The 16,293-nt window shown below is 53.8% G+C and overlaps 1 protein-coding gene across 7 annotated transcripts in view; it reads left to right on the top strand.

The window, feature by feature from the left end:
• The window catches only part of USP20 (ubiquitin specific peptidase 20), a 46,357-nt gene that overhangs the window by 12,080 nt on the left and 17,984 nt on the right, over nt 1–16,293 (top strand). For 4 of the 7 annotated variants that reach the window (XR_011255085.1, XR_011255083.1, XM_069580013.1 and 1 more), the window contains 12 exons: nt 774–870; nt 5,989–6,042; nt 7,851–7,913; nt 8,191–8,322; nt 9,352–9,448; nt 9,819–9,888; nt 10,971–11,084; nt 12,127–12,205; nt 14,004–14,469; nt 15,017–15,157; nt 15,541–15,650; nt 15,910–16,082. Coding sequence is in view for 4 of the 7 variants with exons in the window: in XM_069580013.1 (XP_069436114.1) it covers nt 790–870; nt 5,989–6,042; nt 7,851–7,913; nt 8,191–8,322; nt 9,352–9,448; nt 9,819–9,888; nt 10,971–11,084; nt 12,127–12,205; nt 14,004–14,469; nt 15,017–15,157; nt 15,541–15,650; nt 15,910–16,082 (1,580 nt within the window). In the remaining 3 variants the exon portion in view is untranslated. The remainder of the gene's footprint in view (nt 1–773; nt 871–5,988; nt 6,043–7,850; nt 7,914–8,190; nt 8,323–9,351; nt 9,449–9,818; nt 9,889–10,970; nt 11,085–12,126; nt 12,206–14,003; nt 14,470–15,016; nt 15,158–15,540; nt 15,651–15,909; nt 16,083–16,293) is intronic. The other 3 variants (XR_011255084.1, XM_069580015.1, XM_069580016.1) reach the window with 1 other exon arrangement.

The raw sequence follows: 16,293 nt of genomic DNA, 5'->3' as shown, positions 1-16,293 counted from the left end.
ATCTATCACCCAGTTACACCACCGTTGGTACTTCAGCGAACATCTTTCAGACCCCTTCCTAGCTCGGTTTGCCCGCCCTTCTCTGCGACTTTCTCATTCTCCAGTAACATTTTCTAGAGGAGCTGCTGCTCTGACTTCCTCCTCTAGTATCTTGGAGTTTCAAAAGTCTTCTCTAAGTGGAATTCTTCACAGGAAGTGAGATAAGTGGCCTTTCGGTCACCTGGCCTCTCTGAAGCTCTTGAGAAGAGGGAGCTTGCTTGCTCAAAGACCATCCCCTTCTGTTTTTGCCTTTCTACTTGGTTTCCAGACCTAGCCTCTCCACCCTGCCCACTGCTGCCCCCTGGTGTAGAGTGGTCTCCAGGTCAGGGAGCTGGTCTCTTTCAACAGAAAGACTGCGGTTTTAGATTCCCTAACAGGCAGCTCCCCAAATGCAGGAAGCACCCTTGCATCTTCCCTATCAACAGTTCTCATCATCACACCCAGCGCTTGAATTCTAATCACCTCCCTGCACTTGCTGTCCCTGGGCCAGGCATTTCACTGATACTTCCTCCGTGAATCCTTTGAGCAACCCTTCTGGAAGGTGTTATCTTCCTCCCCAATCGTCAGGCGAAGAGGGTGAGGCTCAGAGCAGTTAAGTAGCTTCACCGGGTCATCAGTCAGTATGTGACAGATCTAGGGCTCAAGGCCCAAGTATGCACTTAACCCCCCAGCCTCTCCTGCGTCCAGCCGGCAGGGGCTGCCATTAACCCAGGATCCCTTGTGTTTCCTTGTAGGTGAGCCTGGGCCAGCATGGGGGACTCCAGGGACCTTTGTCCTCATCTTGACTCGATAGGGGAGGTGACCAAAGAGGACTTGCTGCTCAAATCCAAGGTAAAGGGTCAGACCTTCCGGGGCGGAGGCCCACACCCAGGGCACCCCCGCCCCCGCCACATTCCTGGGATACAGACATTTCTGAAGCCGCGGAAGCACTGGCTCCCAGCAGTCTCTGCTTGGCCTTTTATGTAAATGGAAAAGCTGGCGTCTGTTCAGGAGGTCTTCCGGAGCTGTATCCTAATAGCCATTAATTACCACGTAGACCATCCATTTGGGAGCGCTGATGCCCATTAGTGGCTGGAGCAGGTGCAAGGCGGAGAGTCAGGCTCCGAGAGTCCATGGGCATTTTTGCACACTTGACCTGAGAAGGGCTCAGGGAGGTTCAAAGAGAAGAGGTGGGCTACTGTGGTTTTTTTTTGTCTGTACTGTGGCTTGCAGGGTCTTAGTTCCCTGACCAGGGATCAAACCCATGCCTCCTGCACTGGAAGCTTGGAGTCCTAACCGTGGGACCCCCTGGGGATTCCCAAAGGTTGGCCACACTGAATAGGGAGGATTGTCTTTGAATCACTGAATAGGGAGGATTGTTTGTCTTTCAGATTAAATTTTTTTTAAGTAGGTAACACTTTCACATGGTTCAAAAATGAAATGATGTAAGAAGAAAAATGTCAAGGAGTCCCCCTCCCACCCGTCCTGTGCCCACCCTCTCCATCCCACCCTCCAGACAGCCATGAACATAGGTTTCTTTTGTATCTTTTCAGAGTTTGTTTATGGGAATACTTATTTTTCATTTTCCCCTCGATTACATAAAAAGTAGCGTACTGTAGCTGTTTTGGTAACATGCTCTGTTCACCTGGCAGTGTATCTTGGAGCTCTTTGGCCTCAGCACATGGATCTCATGGTTTGTCTTAAAGTTGCATAATAGTTCATTGTGGGGACTCCACAGCTGATCCTCTGTGGGTGGACATCCGGGCCCTTTGCAGCATTCTGTCTGTATAGTGTCATTGTGTTCAGGGGCAGGGCCGTATGTAGGGGCCATTCCCAGGGGTGGGGGTTGGGTCAGACTCCTAGACAGATTTCTGTGTCTTCTTTCCAGGCACCTAATGCTGGTCATTCAGCCTCCCTGCACCAGCAGGTGCTGGGTGGCTTTTGGCCTGAGCTGGTTTAGTCTCAGAGGTGAGTCTTCAAAGTTCCTGTGGCTTCTTTTGAAGTCATTTTGCTTGCTGTTACTGAACCAGGCTCATCTGCTGATTCATAGCAAGCCAAACGCTGAGACACCGAGGTTTGCAGCAAAGAAAGGGTTGATTCACAAGGCAGCCAAGTGAGGAGACAGGAGAACAAGCCTCACATCAGCCTCCCAGAAGGCGAGGGTCTTGGGATATTTATGGGATAAAGAAGCAGGGTGGTCTTAGGCGTGGGGAGAGATGTGGTCATCAGTGTTCTGCACAAGTGTGTCTGAGTTAACGTGCTTCTTCCTAGGATGCGTGTTCAAAAATGGAGGTGCTTAGCATGATCTGAGGCTGGAGTTTTGGGTCCTTTGACATCAAAAGGTCATTTATCAGACACTTACACACACCCAATTTTAGGGTTAGTGGTCCCAAACAGTCTTAGCTGGCTCGAACTGGACAAGACTCCAAGTTTCTGAAAAAACAGCTTAAACCACTATTACTATAGCAACACATACATCAGAGATGTTATCTGTAGGGGTGGTTAAGGAGTCTGGTGATGTATAGGCTACATGAAGCATAGAGGGTATGCAGTTTAAAAAGAATAATAATTAAGGCAAGCTTGCTCAGTGAAGGCAGGCTTCAAGCAGAGGGGTTTTTTACTCAGCTCTTCCCTTAGTTGCTGTTGTGTGAGACAAGTTCCATTTCTGTTCATCACCAATTTCTGCTAACCCTGTAGAGCACAGTTTCAGTGTGGTCAGGAGGAAGAGCGGAGCGAGGCTGTGGTGCATTTGCACCATCTAACACTGGGCCTCTTCCTGCGTCTGCACAAAGGAATAAGTGAAACAAACTGAGAGTTTCTTGGGAAATCTGAGAGCAGGGAGGAGACAAACAAGGTGGGAAGAGGGAGTCAGAACTTGGGAAGATCGGGCTGGGACATGGCAGCCTTTTGGAAATCTACAAAATGAAACCAACATGGTTTTAAAATACCCAGAAGGCGCAAGGATTGAACCAGGTAGCTCACAATGGAGGCAATGCAGATGGCTGAGAAACTCTTGAAAAAAGGTGCTTGACTTCCCTGGTGGTCAAGGATTTTGCCAGGAAACCAATATGGCACCGTTTCAGATGCGCACGGCACAAACTGCTGTTACTCAGAGCCGACCGAGGGAGGGAAGTGGACCCGAAGTTTGTAGTCAAGTTACCATGACTGCAGGGGTTCAGTTCCCACACTCGGAATGTATCTAATAGCAATGTATGTACCCGTTACAAGATACAAATACAGCAGTGTTTACTAAGCACTATTTGAAAAAGGAAAACACTGGTGGTCAAATGCATATTTACCGGGAAGGGAATGAGTGAAACAGTTGTGGTGTCTGTACCCGTAGTGTGGGCCCCTGTGTACTTTTTGCAAAGAATGAGATGGGGTCTCTGTGTACAGACATAGAAGGATGGCCCTGAATAGGTGATAGCAGCCTGTTACTGAGAAGTTGGTATAGTGTGATCTCATTTTTCCTAGCCAAAGGTATGGAGAGAAATACTTCAAGTTATTACAGCATATATATATATGTTATATAATACACTACATATTATGTACAGCATATATGTAATATATGATACATTATATACAGCATATGTATATATACTATATGACACATATACAGCATATATGTATTATATGTAATATAGGACACAATATATACAGTATATATGTATTATATATAATATATTACACATATATAACATGTATTATATATAATATACTACACATTATATACAGCATATATGTGTTGTATATAATATGCTACATATTATATACAGTGTATGCGTCATTTAAATTGTTGAAATAAGCACACAATACTTTTTTCATTCATATGACTGAAATGAAAAAAAAACTTGGGAAGATGGGAGTGAACTGTGAAATCAGAAAGTCACAAAAGAGATGACAAATTTGGAAAGATCAGGAGTAGCAACTTTGAGTCTACCAAGTAGACTGGTCTCCTGCCCCCTTAGCATCCTTGGCAAGAGACCCTAAGACACAGACTGCAAACCTCAGCCCCACGGTTGGGATGAGCTGCGCCTTCTCCACCTTACTGAGAGAGCCATGTTCAGGATTTTTACAAACACAGCCAGAATCTGGGCTTAGTGAAAAGAAGTTCCCATGGAGGCTTAAGGGTCGATGTGGCCACCCTTGGGAGGAAACTAGACCTTTCCCGTAAGTTTGATGACCCTGACTCCTCAGCTGACAGTGCTTCTGACAGTAGGGTCATGACCTCTCCAAACCTCCATTTCTCATCTGTAAGAAGGGGGTCTTGGGACCTGTTGCAGAGACTGTGATAAGGATTACATGAGCAAGGTCCAAAGAACTTAGCTGGATACCTCATTGTGATCCCTCACCAGGGATCAGCCCTGTAACTGCTACAGAGACCAGTGCTTAGAATTCATCTCACAACTGGCAGAGACACACTGGGTATTGTGGAAGCTCAGCTGGAAACTGCTGTTCTAGATAGACACAGACAAAATTACTTAGGTCAGTTTAAATTATAGTGAAAAGACCTTGAAATATAGTGAGTTAAATGAGATAGGGGTTTACTTTTCTCATTGAGCAGTCCGGATGCAGGTGGCTCTGATAGAGTGGATTTGTCATTCTCAACATATGGCATTCACCTCCAGGTCCAGAGTGGTTGCTTGAGTTCCTGCCATCACATCTGCATTCCAGCCAGTGGAAACAAGAGAGAGACCAAGGGTTGTGCAAAACTCAGAAGTGGCACATGTCACTTTTTACTTTTATGCTGTTGACTAGAATTGAGCCCCCATGATCACAGTGGGGGCTAGGACACATAGTCTGTAGCTCACTGACCATGTGCTCAGCCAAAATACATAGATTCTTTTATTAAAGCAGGGAAGAGAGATATCAGTGGACCAGAAGCAGGCTCTGTCATCCTGATCAACAGATACATGGGTGTTTCTATGGTCAACAAAGATACTAATCTGATTTGTACCAGACTCTGTGAAGTCGCAGGGTTAGGCGAAACAGACCATCCCTCCTTCGTGGAGCCCATAGTCTAGCCGGGCAGAAAGGCTTAAATAAATGAGTGTCATGAAAGAGTAGAAGGTGTGATGAGAGCATATTAAGGAGTCTGTTTGCTGAAGCTTTTGTTGAGATCCTTTAATGGACTGGGACCTGGCAGTCCGGAGTTGACGATAAGAAAGTGAAAGAGAGAAAGAGGCTGATAGTCCCTGGTTTACGCAGAGAACCAATAAAGGTCTTGACACGGGGCTTCCATCACTCATGAAGGCACAGGGAACCCTCTCGAGGGGGTGAAGGCACAGGGCACCTTCTCGAGGGGTTCTTGGAAGCCCAGGCAAGAGAGATAGCACAACGGGTTTCTACGCTCCAGAGAATTAGCCAGGGGGAGAGAGAGAGAGAGAGAAAAAAAAAAAGAAAGACACGGGGACCCAAGCTCCAATGGAGCAAAGGTGCTTTAATGGTCTTTCTGTGAGCATATATAGGCTATGGTACAAGAAATTTCTTTCGACAATGATAAAGATCAGAAAACCAAACATGCAGCACCCGTTACCAAGGGAACAAGTGATGACAGTGGGCACAAGGTCAGGAGACAATCCATGTCTCAAGAAAGAGGATCGAGACTGGGCAGTTTTGTCATAAGGAAAATGTTTCCTGAAGGAGATTCAAGCCTGTCTCATCTTATGACCTCAGTCCTGAGAGCTGCGTGCAGTTCTGCTTGCTTCTGGCAGAAGCTGATAAGCAACAGAGGATTTATGAGAAACAGCACGTAGGAATCCTCCTGGTAAACATTCCCTGATAAGCTGTAAGTGATTGTATTGAAGATGTTTTTTCAGGCACGTGAAAAAACAAAATTCAAACAGTAAAGCTTAAAGTGGCCCCATGGGCCGGGATCTCTGTGAGGCAAAGCCTCTGAGCTGAGTCTGATGGCACACATCCTGTGGCCACTCACACCCTCCTCTTTGTCTCTTTCCCTGCCTCACACAGAGCACCTGTCAGTCATGCGGGGTTTCTGGACCCAACCTGTGGGCCTGTCTCCAGGTGAGTTTCCTGCAGCTGTTGGGGGCCTGGAGCTGGGTCCAGACTCTGGGCTGGGAATACCTGTCCTCCGTGGGCATGGCCTGAAACCTTGGGCAGGGACATAGGGCATGGATGTCTCGGGTGTGGTGCCCAAGCCAAGAGGGCCCCAGGGTGTGCGAGCCCCTGGGCTGCCTGCCCTTGCAACCATTAAAGACAAAGAGGGAAAAGCAGGCTAGAGAAGACTGTGGACTGAATGAGCCCATCGGCATGAAGGGGAAGTTTCTATTCAGCATGTGCTTATGAGACGATGCAGCATCTTGGCTGTGAACCCTGGCACTTGTTAGTGGCAGTCTGTCCGTCAGCTGGGGCTTCCCAGGTGACTCGGTGGTACAGAATCCACCTGCAGTGCAGGAGACGCTGGAGACAAGAGTTCGATCCCTGGGTTGGGACGATCCCCTGGAGGAGGAAATGGCTACCCACTCCAGTATTCTTACCTAGAGAATCCCGTAGACAGAGGAGCCTTGTGGGCTATAGTCCATGGGGTTGCAAAGAGTCAGACATCACACACACACACACACACACACACACACACACATATACACCACCACCCCCCCCCGACACACACACACACCCCACCACCCCCGCCCCGCCCCGGGCCAGTCTGGGTCTTTGTTTTGCCATCTATAAAGCAGAGGCCACAACACTGACGACTGCCCCCGCCTTGTAGACCCCCACCTTAGGGTAGAATTTGGCGAGATGGTGCCTGTGATGGGCTTAACATGGTATGTGGCCTGTAGACAGTGTCTAGTAAAATCTGGTTGTGATTATTGTGCTCACCCAAAAGAGTAACGGTAAATGTGTGAACAAGTGATGATTTTCTCTGGGGGCGGGAGGCAGAATTACAGGTAATTCATTTTTCTCTATAACTTTGTAGTGTTTTTCAACTTTGCCACAAGTATATATCACACTATATATAATCTTACTAAAAATTTCTTTGAAAACAAATACAAGGAGAGACCAAAAAAAAGGCAGCAAATGGGCACAAAGATCACAGTTCAAGTCTCTTTGCAGAAGACACAGGAGGCTCAGTAGGGCTCTGGCCTCGTCCTTTTGGGCCTGTCGCTCAGGGTAAACTGCACTGCAGGACACGGTCTGGGGCTCCGGGGACAGCAGGAAGTGGGAGTCATGGCCCTGCCTCCTGGGAGCCCACAGACGCCCCCCGAGAGACCGAGACGGAACCTGACGCAGAAAGTGACGCCGCCCAAAGGCCGTTTCCTTGAAAGGCCCTCACCAGCTGGTGTGTGGTTGACCAGTGCTCAGGGTGCACCAGCGCTCTCCTGCAGTGAAGCCGTCCGACAGCCAGGGCTGGGGTGGAGGCCACGAGCTGGGCCTTGGGAGCTGGGTGGATCTAGGGGAGGAGAGCGCAAAGCCAAAGGCAGGTCACCACGGGGCACGGGGTCAGCACAGGGCCCCCCGGCCACCTCTGCCCATTCAGTGTCCCCCGTCAGAAAACGGCCATGAGGCCCAGGCTCCCCCCGCCCCCCACCAAAAGTGTGGCCCCGCCAACTGGCCCATCAGGAGTGGGGTTTTGGTGGAAAAGGGGTGAGTGGAGGGAGGAGCGGGTCAGGGCGCCCAGCAGCCAGGCCTCAGCCCAGGGCCCACCGCCCGTCTCGCTGAGAGGTGGGGCGGCTGTGTGGCGGCCAGCTGTGCCCAGCGCGCACCTCGGGTGCACAAACCGGTGGCCGGGCCTTGGACCCTGGGGTCCCGGGGTGGCAGCGGGGACACCCCCTCATGGCCCCCCGTCCCGCTCCCCTTCCGTCTCTCCCCAGGTCTCCTGCTCCTATGTCGGCTGCGGAGAATCCTTTGCTGACCACAGCACCCTCCACGCACAGGTGAGTGTGGGCCCCGAGCTCAGACCCCAGCTCCAGCTGCCCCCTGGCTCCACCCGCCTCTCTGGGCCTAGGCGGCTGTGTGTGTAAAATAGGAACAGTCACGGCAAAGAAGGAAGAGAGAAGGCAGCGGCAGCCCTTGGCACGCCTGGCTGAGGTGGGGGGAGCAGAATCTGAGATTCCTGAAAATCTGGGATTTTCCTGAGCCCGCGTAGCTGAGGCAGGCCCGCGGCACCTGTTGGGCCAGTGTGTTCTCCTTCCTTTGCATCTTGCCTTCCAGGCGAAAAAGCACAACCTGACAGTGAACCTGACCACGTTCCGGGTGTGGTGCTATGCCTGTGAGAAGGAAGTGTTCCTGGAGCCGCGCCTGGCGACCCACCCCCCTGGCCCCGCGCCCAAGTTCTCAGAGCAGGTGAGGGGGCGCAGGGGCCAGTCGGTGGTGAAACAAGGGCAAGGGCAGGGCACTGGGTCCCCAACGGCATCTGTTCCCGCTCCGAGTGCCCAGGCGGCTCTGAAGAGCTCAAATCAGCTAATGCCCGCTGAGCCCCAGCCCTGTCCAGGGCAGTGTGAGGGCTCAGGACGCAGAGGTGACTTGGGGCGGGGGGCAGGTAGGCCTTGGGGGTGCCCTGGGCCAAGGCCGGCATGGGAAACACCTGGACACCCTCCCCCGGCAGTGCACCAGGCCAGGAGCCATTCAGACCTTTCGAGGAGGCGGGTGGGGGAGCCCAGCGCGGAGCTGACCCTCAGGGAGGGCTCATTAAGTCAGCATCTGAGCCCTCGGAGAGGCCTGATGTATCTGGGTACAGTGTTGTCTTTCCTCCCTGTTGACAATGATGGTCACATAATAGGTGCTCAGTAAATGTGTACGGACTATGTTTGTGGACTTAAATAATCAATATATATGAGTTTTTGTTTTATTTTTTTACAAAAATGTCTATAAAAAGTATATACAAATCCTGTTTTGGGTGTGTGTGTATTAACAGTTTAAATGCAACAGATATAATAATCGACAGTGTTTGTCTCAGAAAAGTTGGGCTGCCTGTTGTTTTTTCTTTGTTTCTATTTTTCCTCAAATTTGTTATAAATAAAATATTATTACTCATTACTGTAAGTAAAGTACAAGTCAGAGACTTCCCAGGGCAAGGCCACCAGTTCAGTTCAGTCGCTCAGTCGTGTCTGACTCTTGGCGACGGCAGCACGCCGTGGACTGCAGCACGCCAGGCCTCCCAGTCGGTCCATCACCAACTCCCGGAGTTTGCTCAAACTCATGCCCTCTCTTAACCACCATGTCCCCTGCTCAGGTGGGCTAACTGAGTGGTTAGGGGTCTGGGCTGCTCCCCCGACACCCCAGCGCAGGGATGGATGCATGGGCCCGTGCCCAGCCCCTCTCCCTCCTCACCTACTAGTCTTCCTGACTTCTCACCTTGGTTCTCGGACACAGGACTCTCCGCCGCCCTCCCACCCTCTGAGAGCCGTCCCCATCGCTGTGGCAGACGAAGGAGAGTCTGAGTCGGAGGACGATGACCTGAAGCCACGAGGTAACAGCCCCACGAGCTGTGCTACCTGGCAGGTGGGGTGGCGTAGGGCGTTCTCTGTGACACGAGGGCTTCCCTGGAGTGCGGCCCTGGGGCCTGGCAGCCCTCAGCCGCACCTCAGCCGTGCCCCTGGCAGGCAGGCTTCTTTTCAGCCCGGGTCGCTGGCCTTGCTCAGCGCGGACAGTGGGCTGAACGGGGCGGAGGGTGAAGGGGTCTGTGGGGTCCACCCACCGTGGTAGCTGGGGCTGCAGGGAGTGGGACTCCATCGGCTGACTTGGCAGGTTTCCCGGGCAGGTCCTGGGGGGCTCGGGAGCCACGGCTCCTCTCCGAGTGCTCACTGTCCCCTCCCCCTGCGTGTGTGCTGGTTTCCCAGGCCTCACGGGCATGAAGAACCTCGGCAACTCCTGCTACATGAATGCAGCCCTGCAGGCCCTGTCCAACTGGTAGGTTTCGCCTCATCTGGAAGTTGTGGGGCCCTGGGAATAGCAGCTGCTGCCCCCAAGCTGGGTCATGTGCGTTGCTCATAGAAGCCTGGATGTGGGTACATATCAAAATGCCCAGAACCACACCTGCCCTTTGACCCAGCAATCCCTCCAATGGGAATTTCTGCTAAAGGAGGTACCAGTACCCAGAGAGGTTCAAAACACTGTCTGTGCCGTTCCTCACCCTGCCATTTATTGGAAACATGTTAAAGGCCCATAAAAATCACAGATTTAGTACAGACCAGCTTTACGGCGAGTTCAGGAAAAAATGGTGCAGGACAATATTTATTGAAATGGGGAGGAGTTCAGAATATGATAAGTAGAAAAAGGTTGTGAACCTTTATATGGCGAAGTCCCATTTGGGGGGGTGAGGATATTTTTTTCCATCTAAGATACCCTCTACTCCCTGAGGCTGGGCCATCTCCTCTGCCTGGCACTCAGGATCTTGCACCTACTAAGGGTTCTGTGTGTGTGTGTGTGTGTGTGTGTGTGCGTGTGTATGAAAAGGAGGGGAGGGATGGGGGCTCTGCATGCATAGAAAATTCTAGGAGGATATGCCCCCAAATCTTCAGAATAGCTATCCTCACTCACATTGTAGGGTTAAGGTCAGTTACTATTGTTTGCTTATCTGTATTTCCTAATTTTTCTATAATAAATGACTATTTTTTATGTAATGAGGTAACAAAAACAAAGAAAAAAGAAGTGAGGGAGAGGCCTTCAGGCTCAGGAAGCAGGGGCTGATGAAAGGAGGGGTGATGGTTCCTCTAATTTTTACACAACAGTCTTTAAAGAAAGACCTTATCTCCAGTGCATTCACATTCTAAGGTGGGGGGGTTAGGACTTCAGTGTATGAATTTGGGGTGGGATACAATTCAGCCCCATAACAGGTGGGGTCTGTCAAGTCACCTACAGGTATTTATGGCTCTGGGGGGCCCTGGTATATCTCCACACAGGACAGTTTTGCTTCTCCAGCCAGCTCTTATAAATGATGCCCTGTACCCCTTCTCTTCTTTGCTGACCTGGCTCCCTGCCCCCTCCCCCAGCCCCCCGCTCACCCAGTTCTTCTTGGAGTGTGGAGGCCTGGTCCGCACAGACAAGAAGCCAGCCCTGTGCAAAAGTTATCAGAAGCTGGTCTCTGAGGTCTGGCACAGGAAACGGTGAGTGACCGAGTCCCCGACCTCTGGCAAGGGTGTGGGGACAGGCTTTCTGTCGGGCCCCTTGATGGAGCACTTCCGGTGCCCTCAACCTCTCACCATCACGGGCCATGCGTCCCCTGTGTCATGCTTACGGGGGCCCTTCCAGGTGTAGGTCACAGCCAGCTCTGGTTCGCAAACTGGGGAAACCGAGGTTCAGGGAGATTCAAGCGTCTTGCTCAAGATAACACGTCTTGTGAAAGGTGCAGCTAGAACTTGAACCTGGTGTTGACTGCAGCTGGCCGTGCTTCAGAGCGTGTGTGCTGAGGTCTGGAGACACGTGGTGACCACTCCTAGTCTCAGCCACATCTGTGCATGTCGAACAGGGTTTCAGAAGTGGTGGCTGACACTGACCAGGGGCTTTAGCTCAGTGTAAAAGGAATTTAAAGACCAGATGCTTGCAGTAGATCCAGGAAAACGTTAAAATTGGGAATAAAGTGAGTGCATCGAAATAAATTAAAAGCAGATTATTAAACAGTATGATGCAATACAGCTCCAACTTTAAGCCACGTTCAAGTGTTTACCTGAGTGTAATTTTGTGTCTGCATTGTCAAGGAAACGTCTGGAAATCTTCCTGGTGGTTATCTCTGCAGGATGCTGCTCGTGTTGATGATTCTTTGCTATGCTTTTCTGAAATTTTCAATTTTCTTTTTGAAATTTTCTGTTGTTAAATAATGAACATGTATGACTTTTGAAATTAGAAAGCAACAGTAAATATTTCAGAATGAGAACCATTTTAAAGGAGGTGTGTCACAGGCTGGCGGGACGTGATGCCATCCTAGTCAAGAGCTCTCTGCCTGGCTGAGCCAAGACTTGATGTTTTCCTTTCCTGACCTTAGAGATGTGTAAACCTGCCGGGGTCCCTGGCCGGGCCAGCACTGCCCGACATTGCAGTAAACACCACACAGAGCCTGATCTGGCCATCATGGTTGCCCAGCTGCCCTCGCAGGCTTGAATAGCTCAGAGCAGACCACCGCCTGTACTAACGGATTTGGTCTTCTTACAGCCCCAGCTATGTGGTTCCCACCAGCCTGTCCCACGGGATCAAGTTGGTCAACCCAATGTTCCGAGGCTATGCCCAGCAGGTAGGCCATCTGAGCTGCCCCAGGGGACACCCAGGGCTATAAACCAAGACCAGTGTGGAAAAGACCAGAGGTGTGCTTTGCCAGGCAGGACTCCTGCTGCCTGAGCCCTTCATGGGTGCAAGGACCTCAGAGCCTCCCAGAACCTGCTGGTATTCTCCCCACTTGACAGGTTGGGACACTGAGGTTCAGCAGGCAAGTCCTTGCCCAGTGATCACGTATCAGTTACACAGCTGGTACAAGGCAGAGGGGAGAGTTGACCTCAGGCAGCCTTGATTCTAGGCACATGCACCTCTGACCACTCACATAGGCCTGTGCTTTCTCCTTCCCCTAACCATAGGCAAAATTTCACTCTTAGTAAACTAGACATTTTGATGGTAAGTTGTTGTAAATCTAGAGAACCCTTCTGGAATCAGTGATATCTTTCTACAGCATAAAATCATGGACCCACGGTGAAGCAGAATGCAGCTTGCTGCCCCGAGCTGACCGTTCAGGTCCTACCGCAGATGGGGTTTTCGCTGCTGGGCGTGCAGCTGGGGCTGAACCTGTTTGACATTCTGCTGATGAAATCTACCCAGAGCCAGCCCCTCCCTCAGCTAGAACTGAGAAACCAAGGCCCCTCTCTCCACGTCGGCGACCTGAGGCTTTGGGTGTGCGGCTGGCTCTGGCCATTGCTTAGTCGCCGCCTCGTGGGGGTGGGAGCGGGGCCCTAGGGGCTGCTTCTGACATCCAGGTCAAGGACTGTGAGGGACAGGGCTGGACTTTGAACCCAGTGGCCCCACACAGGCACCAGGGGCCCCCAGCTGCCTGCGACCTGCTCCATCATCTTCTGATCTTCTGAAGCACCTCCTGTGTGCACTGCCCCTGCCTGAGCCACTGGGCAAGGCTGTGCCAGAGGCCTCACTGCCCTGGCTCCCCCTGGGCTTGCGACCTCGTCACAGAGTCATCAGGGTCACGGCAGCACTGCCGGGATCAGAGGCCCAGCCAGCCTGCAGTGGCAGCTCTGTTCTGCCCACTTCCTGTCCTGGCCACTGAGTCGTGCCCAGGCCTGTGGGATGCCTGTCCCTCCTGCCACAAGTCCCGGGAAGGCATGGGCACCAGGGCTGGTGAAGGGCCAGAGGAACAGAGAGCGCCAGAGATGGGTTAAGATTGTTGGTGGCCTGGCCTGCCGGCTGCCATTACTACCCAAAAAATTCAGCGGGGTGCTCACATGCATACCCCCCCACAGCGTCACCTGTGTCCCACTCAGCTCCATGCTCACACTCACTTCCCCTCCTTTTGGGAGCAAGGAGACTTTCATGGCTGAACGCTTACATCTGCTGTCTCCCGTGCTGAGTCAGAAGCAGGGCTGGAAAGCAGGAGCCTGGAGACGGGCAGACCTGGGTCACCACATCCACTCTGCCCCTTCAGAGCTCGAGACCTGGGAGAGGTCGGCTGGCCGCCCAGCCTTTGTGTCCTCAGTAGAAGGGGTGGAGAAGGCAATGGCAACCCTCTCTAGTGTTCTTGCCTAGAGGATCCCGTGGACAGAGGAGCCTGGTGTGCTGCTGCCCATAGGGTCGCCCAGAGTCGGACACGACTGAAGCGACTCAGTATGCATGCATGCATTGGAGAAGGAAATGGCAACCCACTCTGGTATTCTTGCCTGGAGAATCCCAGGGACGGAGGAGCCTGGTGGGCTGCCGTCTACGGGGTCGTAGGGTCGGACACGACTGAAGCGACTTAGCAGCAGCAGCAGTAGAAGGGGGTCAGGTGGGCCCTGCCGGGGAGGGGTGCCCATGCTGAGGCCACCCTGGAATTCCAGGACACCCAGGAATTCTTGCGCTGCCTGATGGACCAGCTGCACGAGGAACTCAAGGAGCCTGTGGTGGCCACAGCAGCGGCGCTGACTGAGGCGCGGGACTCAGACTCGAGCGACACAGATGAGAAGCGGGAGGGTGACCGGAGCCCCTCAGAGGATGAGTTCCTGTCCTGCGACTCCAGCAGCGACCGCGGTGAGGGCGACGGGCAGGGGCGCAGCGGGGGAGGCTCCCAGGCCGAGGCGGAACTGCTGCTGGCAGACGAGGCGGGCCGTGCCATCTCTGAGAAGGAGCGCATGAAGGACCGCAAGTTCTCGTGGGGCCAGCAGCGCACCAACTCGGAGCAGGTGGACGAGGACGCCGACGTGGACACCGCCATGGCCGCCCTGGAGCAGCAGCCCCGGGAGACGCAGCCACCCTCCCCGCGGTCCACCAGTCCCTGCCGGACGCCAGGTACCTGCCGGACGCCAGGTACCAGCCAGCCGCGGGGGCACCGCGGCCCTGTTGGCCCCCAGCCCTACCCTGCGGGGCTTAGATGGGAAAGAATCTGCCTGCAGTGCAGGAGACCTGGGTTTGATCCCTGGATCCAGAAGGTTCCCTGGAGAAGGGAATGGCAACCCACTCCAGTATCCTTGCTTGGAGAGTCCCATGGACAGAGGAGCCTGGTGGGCTACAGTCCGTGGGGGTCACAAAGAGTTGGACACGATTGAGTGATTTACACTACCCTAGGGGGCTGCTGTCCCACTAGACCCGGCCTCTAGGTGAGCAGTCAGGTGAATAGCATGTCACTTGGTGGAGAAGGAGTCAGAGCCTGCCCTGAGTTCAAGCCCCCAGCAGGAATGGGAAGTGTGTGGACACGTGTCCTATGTAGGGGCTGGAGAGTGGGCTGGGCTCGGGACAGAGGAGACGTGGTGGGTTCAGGCCTTGGCGCCCTTTGGAGGCGCTGGAGGTCTTCCTGACCAGGCTGGGGGCTGGCTCAGCCGCCCAGCACGGTCCCCCTCGCTCTGTCCACCCCCAGAGCCAGACAACGAGGCGCACATGCGCAGCACCTCCCGGCCCTGCAGCCCCGTCCACCACCACGAGGGGCATACCAAGCTGGCCAGCAGCCCTCATCGTGCCAGCCCCGTGAGGATGGGGCCGGCCTACGTGCTCAAGAAAGGTTCGGAGGAGCGGGCGGGTGGGAAAGGGAGGCGGGGAGCTCGGGCGGGGGCGGGGGGGGGCGGGGGCGGGGGGGGGCGGGGGCGGGGGGGTGGCCGGGGCCGGAGGTTGCGCCCCTGGCGGCGGTGTTTGGTTTGCGAGCGCTTTCTGTCAGGGGCTGTGCCGCGCGTCCTTCACGCGGTGTCTCTGAGCCGTCTTAACGTGGCTGGGACACTAGTTGGGGCACTAGTGGGGGGTGCCTCCCGCAGACCCAGGAGGTGGCGTGGGAGCCGGTCACGTGACTCGTACAGGCGTGACCACCCAGAGCCTGCCTCTGGCCCCGGGCAGGCGGGCAGGCGGGTCGGGCCTAGTCCCAGGTCTAGCCCCAGGACGCGGTGCCCCCAGCCCAGGTCCCCAGCAGCCGGCGGCGGAAGGAGCAGAGCTACCGCAGCGTCATCTCGGACATCTTCGACGGCTCCGTCCTCAGCCTTGTGCAGTGTCTCACCTGTGACCGGGTGGGTGCCACGTGGGGAGGGGAGCGACACACAGGGCTTCCCACTCAGCTTGGGGCTGGGGCACTGGCTCTGCGCCCCCATCTCTCTAAAGGTGGGCCCTGGTCCTGGGGCTCCCCGTGTCCCAGGACTGGGGAGCTGGCTCTCTGCCCCACACCTGTCATTTGGCGGCTGGGGTTTGGGGTCCAGACCCCTGGTCTGGGCAGGGCAGAACCCTGGCAGATGGAAAGCCAGATTGACCTTCAACCTTCCCCCGCCCCAGGTGTCCACCACAGTGGAGACATTCCAGGACCTGTCACTGCCCATTCCTGGCAAGGAGGACCTGGCCAAACTCCACTCGGCCATCTACCAGAACGTGCCAGCCAAGCCGGGCGCCTGTGGGGACAGCTATGCGGCCCAGGGCTGGCTTGCCTTTATTGTGGAGTATATCCGACGGTAGGTCCACCTCCCCGCCTGCTGGAAGAAATAACCACCCTTGACCTGGTCTTCCTGGAGCTGGCAGCCTGATGGGCTGACAGACCTTTAACAGCAAAATACCAGCTTTCACAGGGATGAGGGTGTAGTTCGGAAGGGGCTTGAGACTGAAGGATGCTCGTGAGTTAGCATGTTCTGTGGCGGTACTGAGGTGGCCTGGTTTGAACAGGGC

Source organism: Ovis canadensis, chromosome 3 (assembly GCF_042477335.2).
Source record: "Ovis canadensis isolate MfBH-ARS-UI-01 breed Bighorn chromosome 3, ARS-UI_OviCan_v2, whole genome shotgun sequence".
Classification (NCBI taxonomy): Eukaryota; Metazoa; Chordata; class Mammalia; order Artiodactyla; family Bovidae; genus Ovis; species Ovis canadensis.
The sequence above is the reverse complement of the archived record's forward strand: the minus strand, read 5'-3'. Positions and strand labels throughout refer to the sequence as shown.